Consider the following 15,066-nt stretch of genomic DNA (forward strand, 5'->3'; position numbering starts at 1 on the left):
AGAATAACTTCCTCAAAGTGCAATTGCCAGGTTGAATGTTTACATTTTCAGTTATTTTCAAATTGCCTTTCAAAAAAATTAATGTATCAACAGGGTATGACATATACTGCTGCTAGTAATGGTTGCATAGGCTTTCATTGTGTGGAGGATATATCATAGTTTGTTTACAATAAATTCCCATTTAGACATTTGATTTTTAATAATTTTTCATAATCTTAATATTTTACTGGATCCCTGCAAAACTAACCCTGCAAAACTAAACCTATGTCCATACCCTTTAATCAGAAACTCATGAAAATTAAATTGATAGATCAAAAGCCATGTGCATTTTAAAGGTGTCAATGATTGTTTCAAAAATCTGATAAGAATGGTTACCACTTATAGATTATATGAGCCCACATGTTTGTAAATCTGCCAGTTTTCCTAAACCATCCAAATATTAGAGGATTACTTTTTTCAGTCTTTGTTAGCTTGAAAGAGGATGAATGGTATTTGTTTTACCTTCTTTATTTGAATATTTTAGTTGAATATTTTTTCTATGTATAATAGCCGTTATTTTAAAAAAATTTCACGTTCATGCCTTTCTCCATATTTTTCCTTTTTTGGGTTTTTTTTTTTCTTTTCTTTTGCGGTACGCAGGCCTCTCACTGTTGTGGCCTCTCCCGTTGCGGAGTACAGGCTCCAGATACGCAGGCTCAGTGGCCATGGCTCACAGGCCCAGCTGCTCCGCGGCATGTGGGATCCTCCCGGACCAGGGCACGAACCTGTGTCCCCTGCATCGGCAGGCGGACTCTCAACCACTGCGCCACCAGGGAAACCCTTTTTTTTCTTTATTGGTTTAAAATTTTTCCATTTCTTATTGATTAGAAAATCTATTTATATCAGATTATTATACATTTTTTGAATATATTACAAATAATTTTCTTCTAGTTCTCTTTTTTGCTTTTTTCCCTTCTGATATATAGAAGCTGATAACATTTATATATTAGCTCTATTAGTGTTATACTTAGAAAGATTTTCTTCACCCCAGCATTACATAAATAATCATTTACATTTCCTTCTAAGTAGCTAACAGTTTAAAAACCGCGAATGGGTTGCACTTTTTGAGTTTACATTATTTCTAATACAGAGATAAAAATACGAATGTTAAATAAACTAGATTTATTGAGCTCATAATGTCTGTTTAATATTAAAGGAAATAATTTTATCATGGCAATTTTTATTTTATTTTTTATAAATTTATTTATTTGGCTTTGTTGGGTCTTTGTTGCTGTGCGTGGGCTTTCTCTAGTTGCAGCGAGCGAGTGCTGCTCTTTGTTGCAGTGCGCGGGCTTCTCCTTGCCGTGGCTTCTCTTGTTGTGGAGCACGGGCTCCAGGCGCACAGGCTTCAGTAGTTGTGGCACACGGGCTTAGTTGCTCCGCAGCATGTGGGATCTTCCCAGACCAGGGCTCGAACCCGTGTCCCCTGCAGTGGCAGGCAGATTCTTAACCACTGCGCCACCAGGGAAGCCCTATCATGGCAATTTTAACTTTTTAAAGATACTTTTAGGTTTGGTAAGAGGTGCTAATTTAATGGTATATTAATATTATATTGGGTATGTTATAGGTTAGATCATAGGAAACATTTTTTTAACCAACATTTTTGGAGTTACAAAGAAGTTTTTGTAATTATTGCTTATCATAAAAAATGAGGGTCAGCAGTTGTAGCTGGAGAGATTCTGGGGGACAGAAGCTTCCATTCAGGTCTCTATTTAGCTAAGCATTGGTTATGTTGCCTGACTTTCTGTACTTCAGGTTTGTCACGTATAAAGTGATAGTAGTGATGCGTAGGGTTGTTATATGGGGGTCTCTAAAACAAAGTCACATCTTAAATTTTTTATAGACATACATACTTCATCTAAGTCATGAATAGAAAAGCAATATTTAATTTAAAATTTTAGATCTGTTGAAATAGGAATAAATACTGTTTCTGCTTCTGTTTTTTACATGAATGGTTTAATTACAAGTATATTTATCTGCCTTTCTTCAGGAAGATACAGTTTTTTTCAAGGAGCAACTTCGTAAAGCAGAGGAACAGGTTCAGGCAACTCGGCAGGAAGCTGTCTTTCTGGCTAAAGAACTTAGCGATGCTGTAAACGTGCGGGATAAGACGATGGCAGATCTGCACACTGCACGCTTGGAAAATGAGAGAGTGAAAAAGCAGTTAGCTGATGCAGTGGCAGAGCTTAAACTAAGTGCTGTGAGAAAAGACCAGGTAAAGCGGGTTAATTTTGAATTTCCATTTTGGTCAAAAACTCACGATAAGCTTATGAAAGAGAATTGAGTTATGTTAAAATAATTGAGGTCAGATTCCTGGTCACAGAATTTTAAATTGCCATTCATTTTGTTTCAGTCATTGTAACTTCTTGGGTTGAAATTAATGCAGGCTTTAAGAAAAACTTCTGTAAACAAATTCCTAATTGTTAGTAAAAATGCTCTATTATTGTTAATTAAACTTTCTGATATGAGGTATATATTGCTTTGTTTAGAATTTATTTACTAGCTGCATAAAATGGTACTATAGTTATTTAACAGGATATGCTTGCTTCTCAGGAGATAGAATATTCTTTTCAAGTGTTTTGTTTTTGTTTGTTTGTTTTTTAATGAACCTTAGTCCTAGGAATATAAAGCTGGATTTGTTAGGAGACCTAATGTGACTCTGTAGCCAAAACTCCAAAACAAATAAAAACTAAGAGCCAGAAAGAAAAAAGCGAAAAGAAAGTTGGATTTACTACTACATTATGAGATATGAGATTTTTATGTTTCTCTTAGAGGAAGAGTTTATTTCTCTCTTAGGAAAAGACTGATACACTGGAACATGAACTGAGAAGAGAAGTTGAAGATCTGAAACTTCGTCTTCAGATGGCAGCAGATCATTATAAAGAAAAATTCAAGGAATGCCAGAGGCTCCAAAAACAAATAAACAAACTTTCAGACCAATCAGTAAGTATAATTGAATTCATCAGAGTAAAATAATTCCTTTATCAATATTTTTGTTTACAAATCAAATTTATAATGTTATACCCTTTGAATATAATTTCTCTCTGCTTCATTTCATATTACTGGCCTAATATTGTAGTGATAATTTTTTTTTAATCTGGAATTTTTGTTTGTTGGAGAAATAAAATGTTCTGTTTTGTAACATTTAGGTCAATTGGTAAAGTGATGTGTGTAACTTTAGTGTTTGTTGGCCTTTAAGACAGCAGCAGCTTTGTGGACTTCTCAGGATTTATTTATATGATGCATGGTTGCTGAAGGAGGGAAATGTAACTCATTTAACCATTGATTGTTAACATTTTGAATAGGCTAATAACAATAGTGTCTTCACAAAGAAAATTGGGAGTCAGCAGAAAGTGAATGATGCCTCAATAAACACAGACCCAGCTACTACTGCCTCTGCGCTTGATGTAAAGCCACCACCTTCTACAGGTAAAAATCTTTTAGACTTCTTGTATAAAGTGTCCTGCCTTGAAAAGTATTTATACTCATTTATACTGCCTGTTCCATGTGTCAGAATTTTAGGGAGCTTTAAAAAAAATCCTTCTAAGTGAGGGATTGAGGCAAAGGGAAAGTAAAGGTCTAAAAGTAAGTCATGCATGTGGTGAATATACAAAATGTGAGTGTGAACTAGTATTTATCTTCGTGAGCATGGTTAATCAAATGAGCTGGTGTTTGTAAGTGCAAATGCTTATAGTATTTGATCTATAGGAAGAGAGCCAAGAATTGAATTTTTAATTAACATTCTAACACTGTGGAATTCTGAACCATTTATGGCACTTTAATTGTACAATTCTGTGGGGGAAAACTTAAAATCCCTTTAATTCTATTCATGTTTCTCTCTTTCTTGCCTTTTTTTGTTTTTGTTTTGTTTTGTTTTGGCTGCTTTGGATCATTAGGGTACTTGCCTCATTAGTGTACCTGTTGGTGAATAAGTTAAATATTTTATTAGTTTATTAACTTACAGAACAGATTAGAGAGACATAGTGAATACATGAACAACATGAAAATTTAAATTAACTCTAGGTTTTCAGTTGTCCTAATGTCTTTTTTCACCTTATGTTAAAGATTTGACAATAACAAAAATAAATACTAGAGCATGTAAAGTATATTTAATTGTGTAGTGTTTGGGGCAATTGGTGTTTTAGACTTTTTAAATGTATTATAAGTTTCCTATACTATTAAATATTTAGATTGAACTGCTGTAGAACAGGATCCTGCCTTCAATTTCTATATATCCTGTGTAGTACCAAGAAAGGTGTTATATTGACTTAATAAAGACTTACTGAATAGTAGCGAAGGACTAGAAAAATGATTTAATATGTATTCTCAAAGAGTATGGCTTTCCTATATATCCTATCTATTAAGTATATAGAGAACAATTTCTGTGCCATTTTAGAACTATTTTTAGCTAGTTAAAAAAATGATTTTTTAAATTATTGAATGAAAAAATTAAAATTAAAAATTCTCATCTAATGTTTATATTGTCCTCTATTTAGAGTATTAATAGATGTTTTAAAATAGATGTTTCTCTCCTTTAGTATTCCATTTATTATATTTCACAGTATACTGACCCTCAAGTTATTCTGACCAAGAAGATAATACAAGGATCAAAATAATTTTTAATAATCTTTTAATTTTCTTCCTTGTTATAGCTGAGATAGATTTTGACAATCTAACTAAGGGACAAGTCTCTGAAATGACCAAAGAAATTGCTGCAGAAAAGTATAATAAATGTAAACAACTCTTGCAGGTAAGCTAGCTCTCTTGTAAGATAAAGATTTATCAAATGTAATGGCTTAGCTTATCTTTATTGTTTTGATTGATGGGTATCCCAGGGTTTCTTTTTTATACCCATATGCTGATATTTAGTTTCACTTTTGAGATGATAAGTGGAGGTTGTTCTGTGTACCTGTTCATGTAGGCATGTGTGTAAAATCATGATCCTTGGGAATTCCTTGGTGGTCCACTGGTTAGGATTCGGCACTTTCACTGCCGTGGGCCTGGGTTCGATCCCTGGTTGGGGAACTAAGATCCCACAAGCTGCACAGCATGGGCCAAAAAAAAAAAAAAAAACCACGATCCTAAAACTATTGTTTTTTGTTACCCTGATGTCCTTCTCTTGATAATGGGCAAGTGATTAATTGAGGTTGCTGTTGGATATTGTCTGTCGTCTTCTTCTGATAAGGATACATGAAAAATGTTTGAACTGCATAAAAGGGAAGTATTCTTTTTTACACTTACTGTAATAATAGCAACGACTTTCACCACATCCTAAAGTGACTAGATTTGTAAAGTGGAAAAAAAGGAATGGTACCCAAATGAGTGGTTGCCTTTATGGTATTATTTTGATTATATTAAACTACTATTCAAACATTTAAGTTTTGCAACTTCCTAGTAGTATTCACTCCTGGAGTATTTAAAGGACAAAGGGAAAATACTTCTTATTTGTACCTGATTTGGGGAAGAGAGGAAAGGATGTTTTGTGTATGTTTTTCATTCGTTCAATTAAATATTTTTTTGTGTGTTTGTTTCTCTGTTCATGTGGAGAGGAGAGGGATAATTTTTAGAGCCAATAAGGAAATTCATATATTTTATAGTAATTAACTTAAAATATTTTATGTTACTGTCTTGATAATATTAATGTAATCCTTTAATCAGACTTTGAACTGAACATTTTTGTTGCTTCAGAAGATCCTTCTGTAGAGGGTTGATTAGAACAGTTTTACCCTGAGGTCAAAGTAGTTGCTTATAAGGGACTAACCTATTTTTTAGTAAGTATGAAACAATTTTGGATGAATATTTTAAAAAATCTCATTATATAGTATTATTGAAAGGAAGATAGAGTATTCTTTCAAGCTAGAAACTTCCTCAAGGTAATTTTTTTTTTTTTACAACTGTGTTGTAGTACAATTGAAATTCAGTAAACTGCATATATTTAAGGTCTGCAGTTTGTTCAGTTTTGCTATATATATATAGAGAGAGAGAGAGAGGGAGGGAGGGAGGGAGGGAGGGTGGGAGGGAGAGAAAGAGAGGTATATACTTGTGGAACTATCACAGTGTCAAGCTAATGAACATTTCCATTACTCCATTAGCTTTTTTGTACTCATTTACAACTCATCCCTCCCTCTCTCACCACTCCTGGGAAACCATTGGCTTGCTTTCTGCCACTATAGATTAGCCTATCTTTTGTCCCGTTTCTATAAATGGAATCATATGTTCTTCTTTTCCTGTCCCCTTTCAGCACAGTTATGTTGAGATTTGTTTATGTTGTTGCTTGTTATTGGTAGTTTATTCCTTTTTTTGTTTGTTTGTTTTTTAATAAATTTTATTTATTTAGAAAAATTTTAACATCTTTATTGGAGTATAATTGCTTTACAATGTGTGTTAGTTTCTGCTTTATAACAAAGTGAATCAGTTATACATACACATATGTTCCCATATCTCTTCCCTCTTGCATATCCCTCCCTCCTTCCCTCCCTATCCCACACCTCTAGGTGGTCACAAAGCACCGAGCTGATCTCCCTGCGCTATGAGCTGATCTCCCTGTGCTATGAGCTGATCTCCCTGTGCTATGCAGCTGCTTCCCACTAGCTATCTGTTTTACATTTGGTAGTGTATATATGTCCATGCCACTCTCTCACTTTGTCCCAGCTTACCCTTCCCCCTCCTCGTGTCCTCAAGTCCATTCTCTAGTAGGTCTGTGTCTTTATTCCCGTCTTGCCCCTAGGTTCTTCATGACCATTTTTTTTTTAGATCCCATATATATGTGTTAGCGTACGGTATTTGTTTTTCTCTTTCTGACTCACTTCGTATAGTTTATTCCTTTTTATTGTGAGTTCATCTTCTGCCATTTAAAAAATTGGGTTCATCTTATTATTGAGTTGTAAGTGTTCTTTATTCCAGATACAAGTCCTTTGTCAGATATGTGGGGTAAATATTTTCTCCCAGTCTGTGACTTGCCTTTTTATTTCCTTAATGGTGTCTTTAGAAAAAGTTTTAGTTTTGCTGAAGTACAGATTATCAATTTATTGTTTATGTGTTCTTTGTATGTTCTAAGAAAACATTTACTACTCCAACTTGTAATGATTTTCTCTTGTTTTCTAGAAGTTTTGTAGTCTTAGGTTCTTTTAGGCCTGTTAACCATTTTAAGTTTATTTTTGTGTATGGTGTGAGGTGTGGTATGTATAGTAAGGATATTTAATTGATCCAGCATTATTTGTTGAAAAGACTTTTCTCCATTGAATTGCTCAAAGCATATATTTTTTCTTTTTTTTTTTTTTTTTTTAATTAAAATTTTTTTATTGGCCTTGTTGCATGGCTTGTGGGATCTTCGTTCCCTGACCAGGGATCAAACCTGTGCCCCCTGCAGTGGAAGCGTGGAGCCCCAACCACTGGACCGCTGGGGAAGTCCCTCGTCATGTTTTAAAACTCCATTCTTTTAACATTCTGGGTTGTAGAGAAGAGCAATGTATAAGAAATCCTTCTAGAGATTGTCTTTATCAGGAAATCCCAGAGTTTTAATTATTAATATATGGAAACAATAGCATTATAAATATGTGATTTTTATTATGTCCTTTGCAAAAGTAATGTGTGCTTATTGTGAAATCTTATGGTGTTACAGAAATGAAGAATAAAGGTGGTAAAAAGTACCATTTTGATCCTGATCCCCAGATAAAAGGGCTATTAATATTTTAGTTTATGGAATTCCTTGGCAGTCCAGTGGTTAGGACTTTGAGCTTTCACTGCCGAGGACCCAGGTTCATTCCTTGGTCAGGGAACTAAGATCCCACTAGCTGTGTGATGTGGCCAAAAAAATAAATTTGGTTTATTTTTTCTACATATACTACATAGACATCATATAAAATTGTGTTAAACAACTTGTAAAGCAGAAATGGGATTATACTATATATTCTGTTTTTGCAACTTGATATTTTCAATTAATGTATTTTGCCATTTTTCCTTGTTAATTTTTAGATCACTTTGTTCTTTTTCAATAAATATATTCTGTTCCACTGTATGGATATAAAATGATTTGTCCAATCTTCCACTGACAGACATTTTGGTTATTTCAATTTTTATACCTTTACAACAGTGTTATAATAAGCATTCAGCACAAGTATGTTTGTATAGATATTAGCTGTGTATGGATTTAAAATCTTTTGGTAATTATACTAATTTCATTTAGGATGAGAAAACAAAATGCAATAAATATGCTGATGAACTTGCAAAAATGGAGCTGAAATGGAAAGAACAAGTAAAAATTGCTGAAAGTGTGAAACTAGAACTAGCTGAAGTAGAGGAGAATTACAAAGTAAGTTTACTATTCGTATAACTTGAGGCATAGTACCTGATACTTTTGAAAATGTGCTATCTGTAATTTGCTCAATCTAATGTAAAGTTACAACATGGGTAATTGGGATAGTATTTTCGTGTATAGATAAAAATGTACTATGTATTTAGTTATGTTGGATACAGTTCATTAACTATGAACTGAGAAAATAGATACCCATATGCATTGCCATTGTGGCTTTCATTTTGCAGATTCAGATGGCTATTGAAATTATATCTTTAAATCATGCTTAGTTTTTAAGATGAAAGTCATCATTTCATATTCCTTGTTCACTTAATTATGAATGTGTTTGTAAAATTATTCTAGGGCCTTGGTGGGTTTTTTTGGGAGTGTAATAAGATAGGATCAGTAATTTTAAAAATTTATGTGAAGGTTTTAAAATTTATCACCAAAATGTGTTACTTGTGATCCTAAATGAGATACTGCAGAGTAAGCAATACAGTCTTAATTAATGAAGATTATTTTTGCCAGTTTAACATTAGGCAACAAACAAGCCTGAATGCTAAATGATATTTGTAAAAATGTTGGAGAAAAAAATTAGTAGGCTGTCTAGCTAATTTTTAATAAGTGGAAAGACATTTTCCCTCTAAGTAATAAAATGTAATCTTAAGTATTTTAAGGTATGTGCATGTGTGTATAATTGGCATTTTTTTGTGTGTGTGACTAAAGGCCTGGAAATTCTAAATGATTTAAATTTGCTCTGTCATAGCTAATTGTACCTATAATCTAATTTTAAAATATAACATTCTTAAAGACACCAAGAATTACTTTGTTTGGGTTGGTACAGGCTAAGGTAATTTAACTGCTTGATCCTTTTTTATCTTCATCTGCTGTCAGAATGAAATTTTGAAACTTATTTCATGAGGTTTTTGTTGTTCCTGGGATCACTGTGAATATTGTTTTTATTGCCTGGGAACTTCTGTTATTATTAAAAAGTATGAATACTGAATTTATATGAAACTTTATTTTTGCAGATTGATTGGGAAAAATAATTTAGTAAATATTTATTGAAGCCTATTAAATATAAAGCACTGTTAGCTATAATGTGGGTGATCATATAAGTAAGGCACAATGCTATGCTTAAGGAGTTTATAATCTAGTAAGGAGTGCTAGAAGTGTAATCATGATATTCAAAACCTTTTCACATTCACAACCTAGGTAATCATCTTTCAAACCCATGGGAAGCTAAATAATACTTTTATTTCATTAATGATAAAAATTAACATCGAGATTAAACAACATATTTAAGGTTGTACAACTGGTGACGGTGCTTGGCTTTTTGTTTAGTGCCTTTCCCCTTATTTTGTGCTGCTTAGACACAAATACCACGAGACAAGGCAAAATGTGATGAAGTTCTACATAAGCTGTAAGTCTAAGTACTTTAGGGCTGTTTCCAATGGAATATTTAGGAGTTAGGTATTATGGAGAAACTAGACCTGTGAAAGACCAAACGGGAGGGGAGGATAAACAGAGCTGGGAAAAGAAAGAAACATCTTTCTAAACAGATGGAAAAGCATTACAGGTTTGGAGGTCAGAAGTAGAGAGCATAATCTGGGAGCTGTGACAGTCTTGAGTAATAGGACTTCAGTATCTGTGATAGAGTAGATAGATGTGAAAGATAGGTTGAAGCCAGATTTGGGGGGACTTAAACTGGAATGTGGGTGCTATTTGCTGTTAAGAATTTTCTAGGAGAAAAGGGACCCAACCAGAGTGGGTCTTTATGAAAATAATTTGGTAGCACTGAGAGGATTTACAGGTGGGAAGGGTTTTTGAAGGTAAGAAAATTAGGTACAAATATTCTTAGAATGAATTAGATAAAGGCCATCTCCTTGGATACCTTCCCCAATCACCTACCATTGAATCTATCAAGGAAAGCCTTAGGGAAAAACCATTGAAGAATAGTTTTATTTGTATCCATAATGCTTATGCTGTAATAGGCAAATAATGGGTAGTTGTTGAATAAATGAAACACTTGGGGACTGAAAATGTTGAAGAGTAGAGGAAGAGGAGAAGGAGTGTTTAATATAGTTTCCTAGCTTCAATCACAGTGGGCTCTGAGATTAATAATATCAGTTAACAAAAGTATAAAAGTAGGTTTGGGACATTTTACCCTTACAGTGCAGAAGGACAACAGTGAAAACGTTTACCCATCAATTAAAAAGGCAGATTCGGATCTTGGGAAAGAGAGAGTGTGGCACATGAGTTAATATTTGTGGTTTATTCATATGAGCATGATTGTTGAAGGCATAGAAGAAAGGGAGTTTACAGAGAATGTAGAGAGAAGAAGCCAAAGAAGAAACTTTGGAGAATACCTATATTTGTAATGGTGAGGAAGCAGACTTTAAAAAAAGAGCATGAGAGGATGACAGTGTTGGTGCAGTTTCACATAAACCGGGGGAGAAGCTTTAAGAGTAAGGGAAGTTAGTCAATAATGACAGGTAATTCAGAGATGTCAAAGAATAAGAACAAGGAAAATACATGGATATGGTAATAGGAATTATTTTGATATAATGGTATAAACTAACTCTTGAAGGGTAAGGAGAGAGTAGATGATGAAAAATAATGATAATTTCTTTCTCTCTTCAGCTTCAGTTGGCAGAGAAGGACAAAAAGATAAATGGTCTAACTTCATATTTGGAAAACCTCTCCAGGGAGAAGGTATTGAACAGTGTACTTAAAAAAAAGTTTCATATGACACTGAATGATAATACAACTTTATGAAGGGACACACATTTTACAGTTATGTAAGGGTGTTTTTTTTTTTAAAAGTTAAATGACTAAAGAAAAGACAAACAGGTGTTAAGACTTTTAGGTGGAAAATGTTTTTAGTTAAATAATATTTAAAATTACTTTGTTAGGAGAAAAATGCTCAAGTGTTGAAACTTAGTTTGATTTTTGTTACATAGTTTGTATTTAACAAACAATTTTACAGTGTTCAAATTTAAAATTATAACTAATGTATTTATCTGGTTTTCTTTTGTAATAGGAAACATTTTAGAAGTTGTTTAATGATTTGTAGCATAACCTAACATTCAGAGCATACATTTATAATATAAAATATGCTGTAGTGCAACATTTCTCACAGTATGGTCTGTGATCCTTTGGGGATCCCCATCCCCTTTCAGAGGTCTACAAAGATAAAACGGTTTTCGTAATATTACAGTATTTGCTTTTTTCCCTATTCTGTTACCTTTGCACTGTTGGTATAAAAGCAGTGGTGGGAGAACTGGTGGTGTATTAATATTGAATCAAGGCAGTGGCACCAAACTGCACTAGTAGTTACTGTATTCATCCTAACCATGCGTTCACAGTTTAAAAAAAAAAAAACAGTTTCACTTAAGATGATGAAACAGTAAAATATTAATTTTATCGAAGCTTGACCCTGGGGGGTGTTTTAAATATTCTGTGTGATGAAATAGGAAGTACTCCCAAAGCACTTTTGCCTAATGAAGTAAAGTGGCATTAAAGTACCTTTAAAGGTAAAGCACTGTGTGATTGAGTTCTAAGCTGAATTAGCCTCTTTTTACATGGCACATCATTTCTATTTTAAAGAATGGCTAATAGACAACATTTGGTTATTCAGCCTGGGGTATTTGGCAGATATTTTCTTGAAAAGAAGGGAAGTGAGCCTGTTACTTTTTTTTTTTTTTTTTTTTGCAGTACGTGGGCCTCTCACAGTCATAACTTATTATAAGCTAAACAAAAGTTAGCAGAGCTTGTGCCTTTGTGGGAAAAGGTCAACCATATATATAGAATGCCACGGACTAGATTATCTTGAATACCTTTTTCACATTATGTTCATATAATTTCATTTAATATAGTTTGTTAGGGTACCACATTTTTTTTTAAATTAATTTTTATTGGAGTATGGTTGCTTTACAATGTATTTGTTAAAACACAGATTTCTGGCTTCCATTCCCAGAGTTTCTGATTTGTAGGTCTGGGGTGGGGCTTGAGATTTGCACATTTGACAAGTTCCTGACGCTACTGGTCTGGAGACCACACTTTGAGAACTGTTGTAGTCACTCGGGCCTTACAACTCATGAATTGCTTTCTTGTTTCAGGGCCCTTGTTCATGTACTTTGCTAGGAATATTCTTGCCTACAATTTTTTGTAAACTTTTTTTTTATAAAGAAGAATTTTTTTGGCCACGCCATGTGGCATGTGGGATCTTAGTTCCCCGACCAGGGATCAGACCTGTGCCCCCTGCAGTGGAAGCACGGAGTCTTAACCACTAGACCGCCAGGGTAGTCCCAGAAGAATTTAAACATATGTAAGAAGAGAATAATATAACGAACTCAGTTGTACTTCTCACCCAGAAATCAACAGATGTTACTTTGTGGCATCTTATTTTAATTTTCTTTAAGTCTTTTTTTTATTGAATTTGTTACAGTATTGCTTCTGTGTTTTTTTTAAAAAAATAATTATTGAGCACCTACTATATTCCAAGTTATTTATTTATTTTGGGCTGTGTTCAGTCTTAGTTTCTGTGTGAGGGCTTTCTCCGGTTGTGGCGAGCGGGGGCTACTCTTCAACGCGGTGCGCGGGCTTCTCACTGTCGCGGCCTCTCTTGTTGCGGAGCACAGGCTCCAGACGCGCAGGCTCAGTAGTTGTGGCTCACGGGCCTAGTTGCTCCACGGTATGTGGGATCTTCCCAGACCAGGGCTCGAGCCTGTGTCCCCTGCATTGGCAGGCAGATTCTCAACCGCTGTGCCATCAGGGAAGCCCCCTTGCTTCTGTTTTGTTTTTTTGGCCGTGAGGCATGTGGGATTTTAGCTCCCTGACCAGGGATCGAACCCACACCCCGTGCATTGGAAGGCAAAGTCTTAATCACTGGACCGCCAGGGAAGTCCCAGTGCCATCTTATTTTATCTGTTCAACCGTAATTCCCTTCTCTCTTCCGCCAGTGGTATTTTTTCAAGTATATCCCATAATTCCTATTATTTTCCTCTGAATATTTAACTATTCCTACTACTCTTGACTTATTCTTTAAGTCTCAGATTAAATCTCTCTTTTTCAGAGAGGACTTCTTTGACCTCTCAGTCTAAATTAGGTACCTTTATTAAACCTGGGAGCTATACTTTTATTTTATAGCACCATAATTTGTAGTTAATATTTCTCTTAACAACTCCCTTTGCTTAATTGTAGGGTCCATGAAGAAGAGGGATCATGTTTATTTTATTCACCACTGTATTTGCAGGCTCTAGTACAGTGCCTGATATTTGAAGTTAAATATTTGTTGAATAACTAAACAAGTTAATGGGGCAAACATAATTTATAGCATTTGCTTATAAAAATATTTGGTAAAAGAAATGTAGTGGGATCAGCAGTTTTATTGTCAATTAATCCCTGCCCTGTCAGGAATACAATAGAAGTAGGCCAATTTGCTTTCTACTTCCTGTCTTCTTGAGTTACTCTTGATTTCCCTGCTACTGACACTGTAGTTTTATATTACTTCTAATGGCTCTATTTATAAGAATTTCTGTTTGCTATTTCAGCAACTTGCTTCATGTTTGTCTTCTCCCCCAGTGTTTCTCAGTACCCTCACTCCTACCACAGTCCTCTGCAGAGTTAGGATTAAGTCCTTTTTGTTCAGCACTGAAACCTAGATCCAGACAGTGCCTGGAATGAACCAAGTGATCATTAAGCATTAGTTGAGTGAGCAAATGACAAAATGGATATATCACCATCTAACAGAATGTGTATTTTACTTATTTTGTTTCTTGTCCATCTGTCCTGCTCTAGATACAGACTTCACGTGGGCAGGAATTTTTGTGTGTTTTGGTTATTTCTAAATCTCTAGTGCCTGGAGAGCAGTGCGTGCTGCATGTTAGATACTCAAAAAATATTGAACATATGTGTGGATAAAAACTCACTATAGTTTTTTTAAGTAACTAGCTCCCTAATATTATAAAAATATATATTTAAAAAATAACTTTTAATAGTATGAAGTAATTTAGGATTAAAAACCCTACTAATTTAAATTTATTTAGAAACTTAATATACCTTAAAGTATCTTATTTTTTCATGTCATTCCAAAACCACTATTTAGAATTATCATTTTCATACTATTTCAGATATTCTGTATAAGCCCTTTACTAGAAATATGAAAAGGGACGAGTAAAGAAAATAATAAAGCAAAAGCACAATGGCAAATAATGATAAAAATGATGGTGGGAAGTACTTTATTAACGATTACCAGAGAAAAAATTAAAATAAAAAAAATTTTTTAAGTAAAACTATTTCAAAATGTTGTTTAACATCAGGTACCTGACTAGCGATTTTTCTGAATCATCATTTCATATTTCCAGATGATCTGCTTCCTTTTTAAGAATAGAAGAGTAATATTTGTATATACTTATAAATGATTAATGGAAGGTGTCTTGAGTATATCTGTGATGTTTTGTGGGTGACAAAATTAAAGGTACTGCAACTGTTGCTATGTTTTTTTGCCTACATCCATAATTGAAGAAAATGCTAAATTTCAGTTAGAAGTTAGTGAAAAGATATAAACTTTTTTTTTTCATCTAAGTTTATGGATTTCCTGAATTCTAAACATGGATCCTTTTGGAGTGGGGAGGCATGCATTGTGAATACAAATTTAAGAATCTTCTCTAAGGCAAGAGTTCAGTCTTCTAATTTGCCAAACAACCTAATCATAACTATTTTGTCCGTGT

At 34.0% G+C, this 15,066-nt stretch overlaps 1 protein-coding gene across 1 annotated transcript in view; it reads left to right on the plus strand.

Annotated features, from left to right (window-relative positions):
• Window positions 1-15,066, plus strand: part of TAX1BP1 (Tax1 binding protein 1) — an 85,763-nt gene that overhangs the window by 52,461 nt on the left and 18,236 nt on the right. Inside the window, exons 9-14 of the mRNA XM_065883670.1 lie at window positions 2,030-2,254; window positions 2,836-2,982; window positions 3,345-3,468; window positions 4,692-4,789; window positions 8,225-8,350; window positions 10,976-11,047. Of these exons, the coding sequence (XP_065739742.1) occupies window positions 2,030-2,254; window positions 2,836-2,982; window positions 3,345-3,468; window positions 4,692-4,789; window positions 8,225-8,350; window positions 10,976-11,047 (792 nt within the window). The remainder of the gene's footprint in view (window positions 1-2,029; window positions 2,255-2,835; window positions 2,983-3,344; window positions 3,469-4,691; window positions 4,790-8,224; window positions 8,351-10,975; window positions 11,048-15,066) is intronic.

The sequence above is a fragment of the Phocoena phocoena genome, chromosome 9, assembly GCF_963924675.1.
Source record: "Phocoena phocoena chromosome 9, mPhoPho1.1, whole genome shotgun sequence".
NCBI classification, from domain to species: Eukaryota; Metazoa; Chordata; class Mammalia; order Artiodactyla; family Phocoenidae; genus Phocoena; species Phocoena phocoena.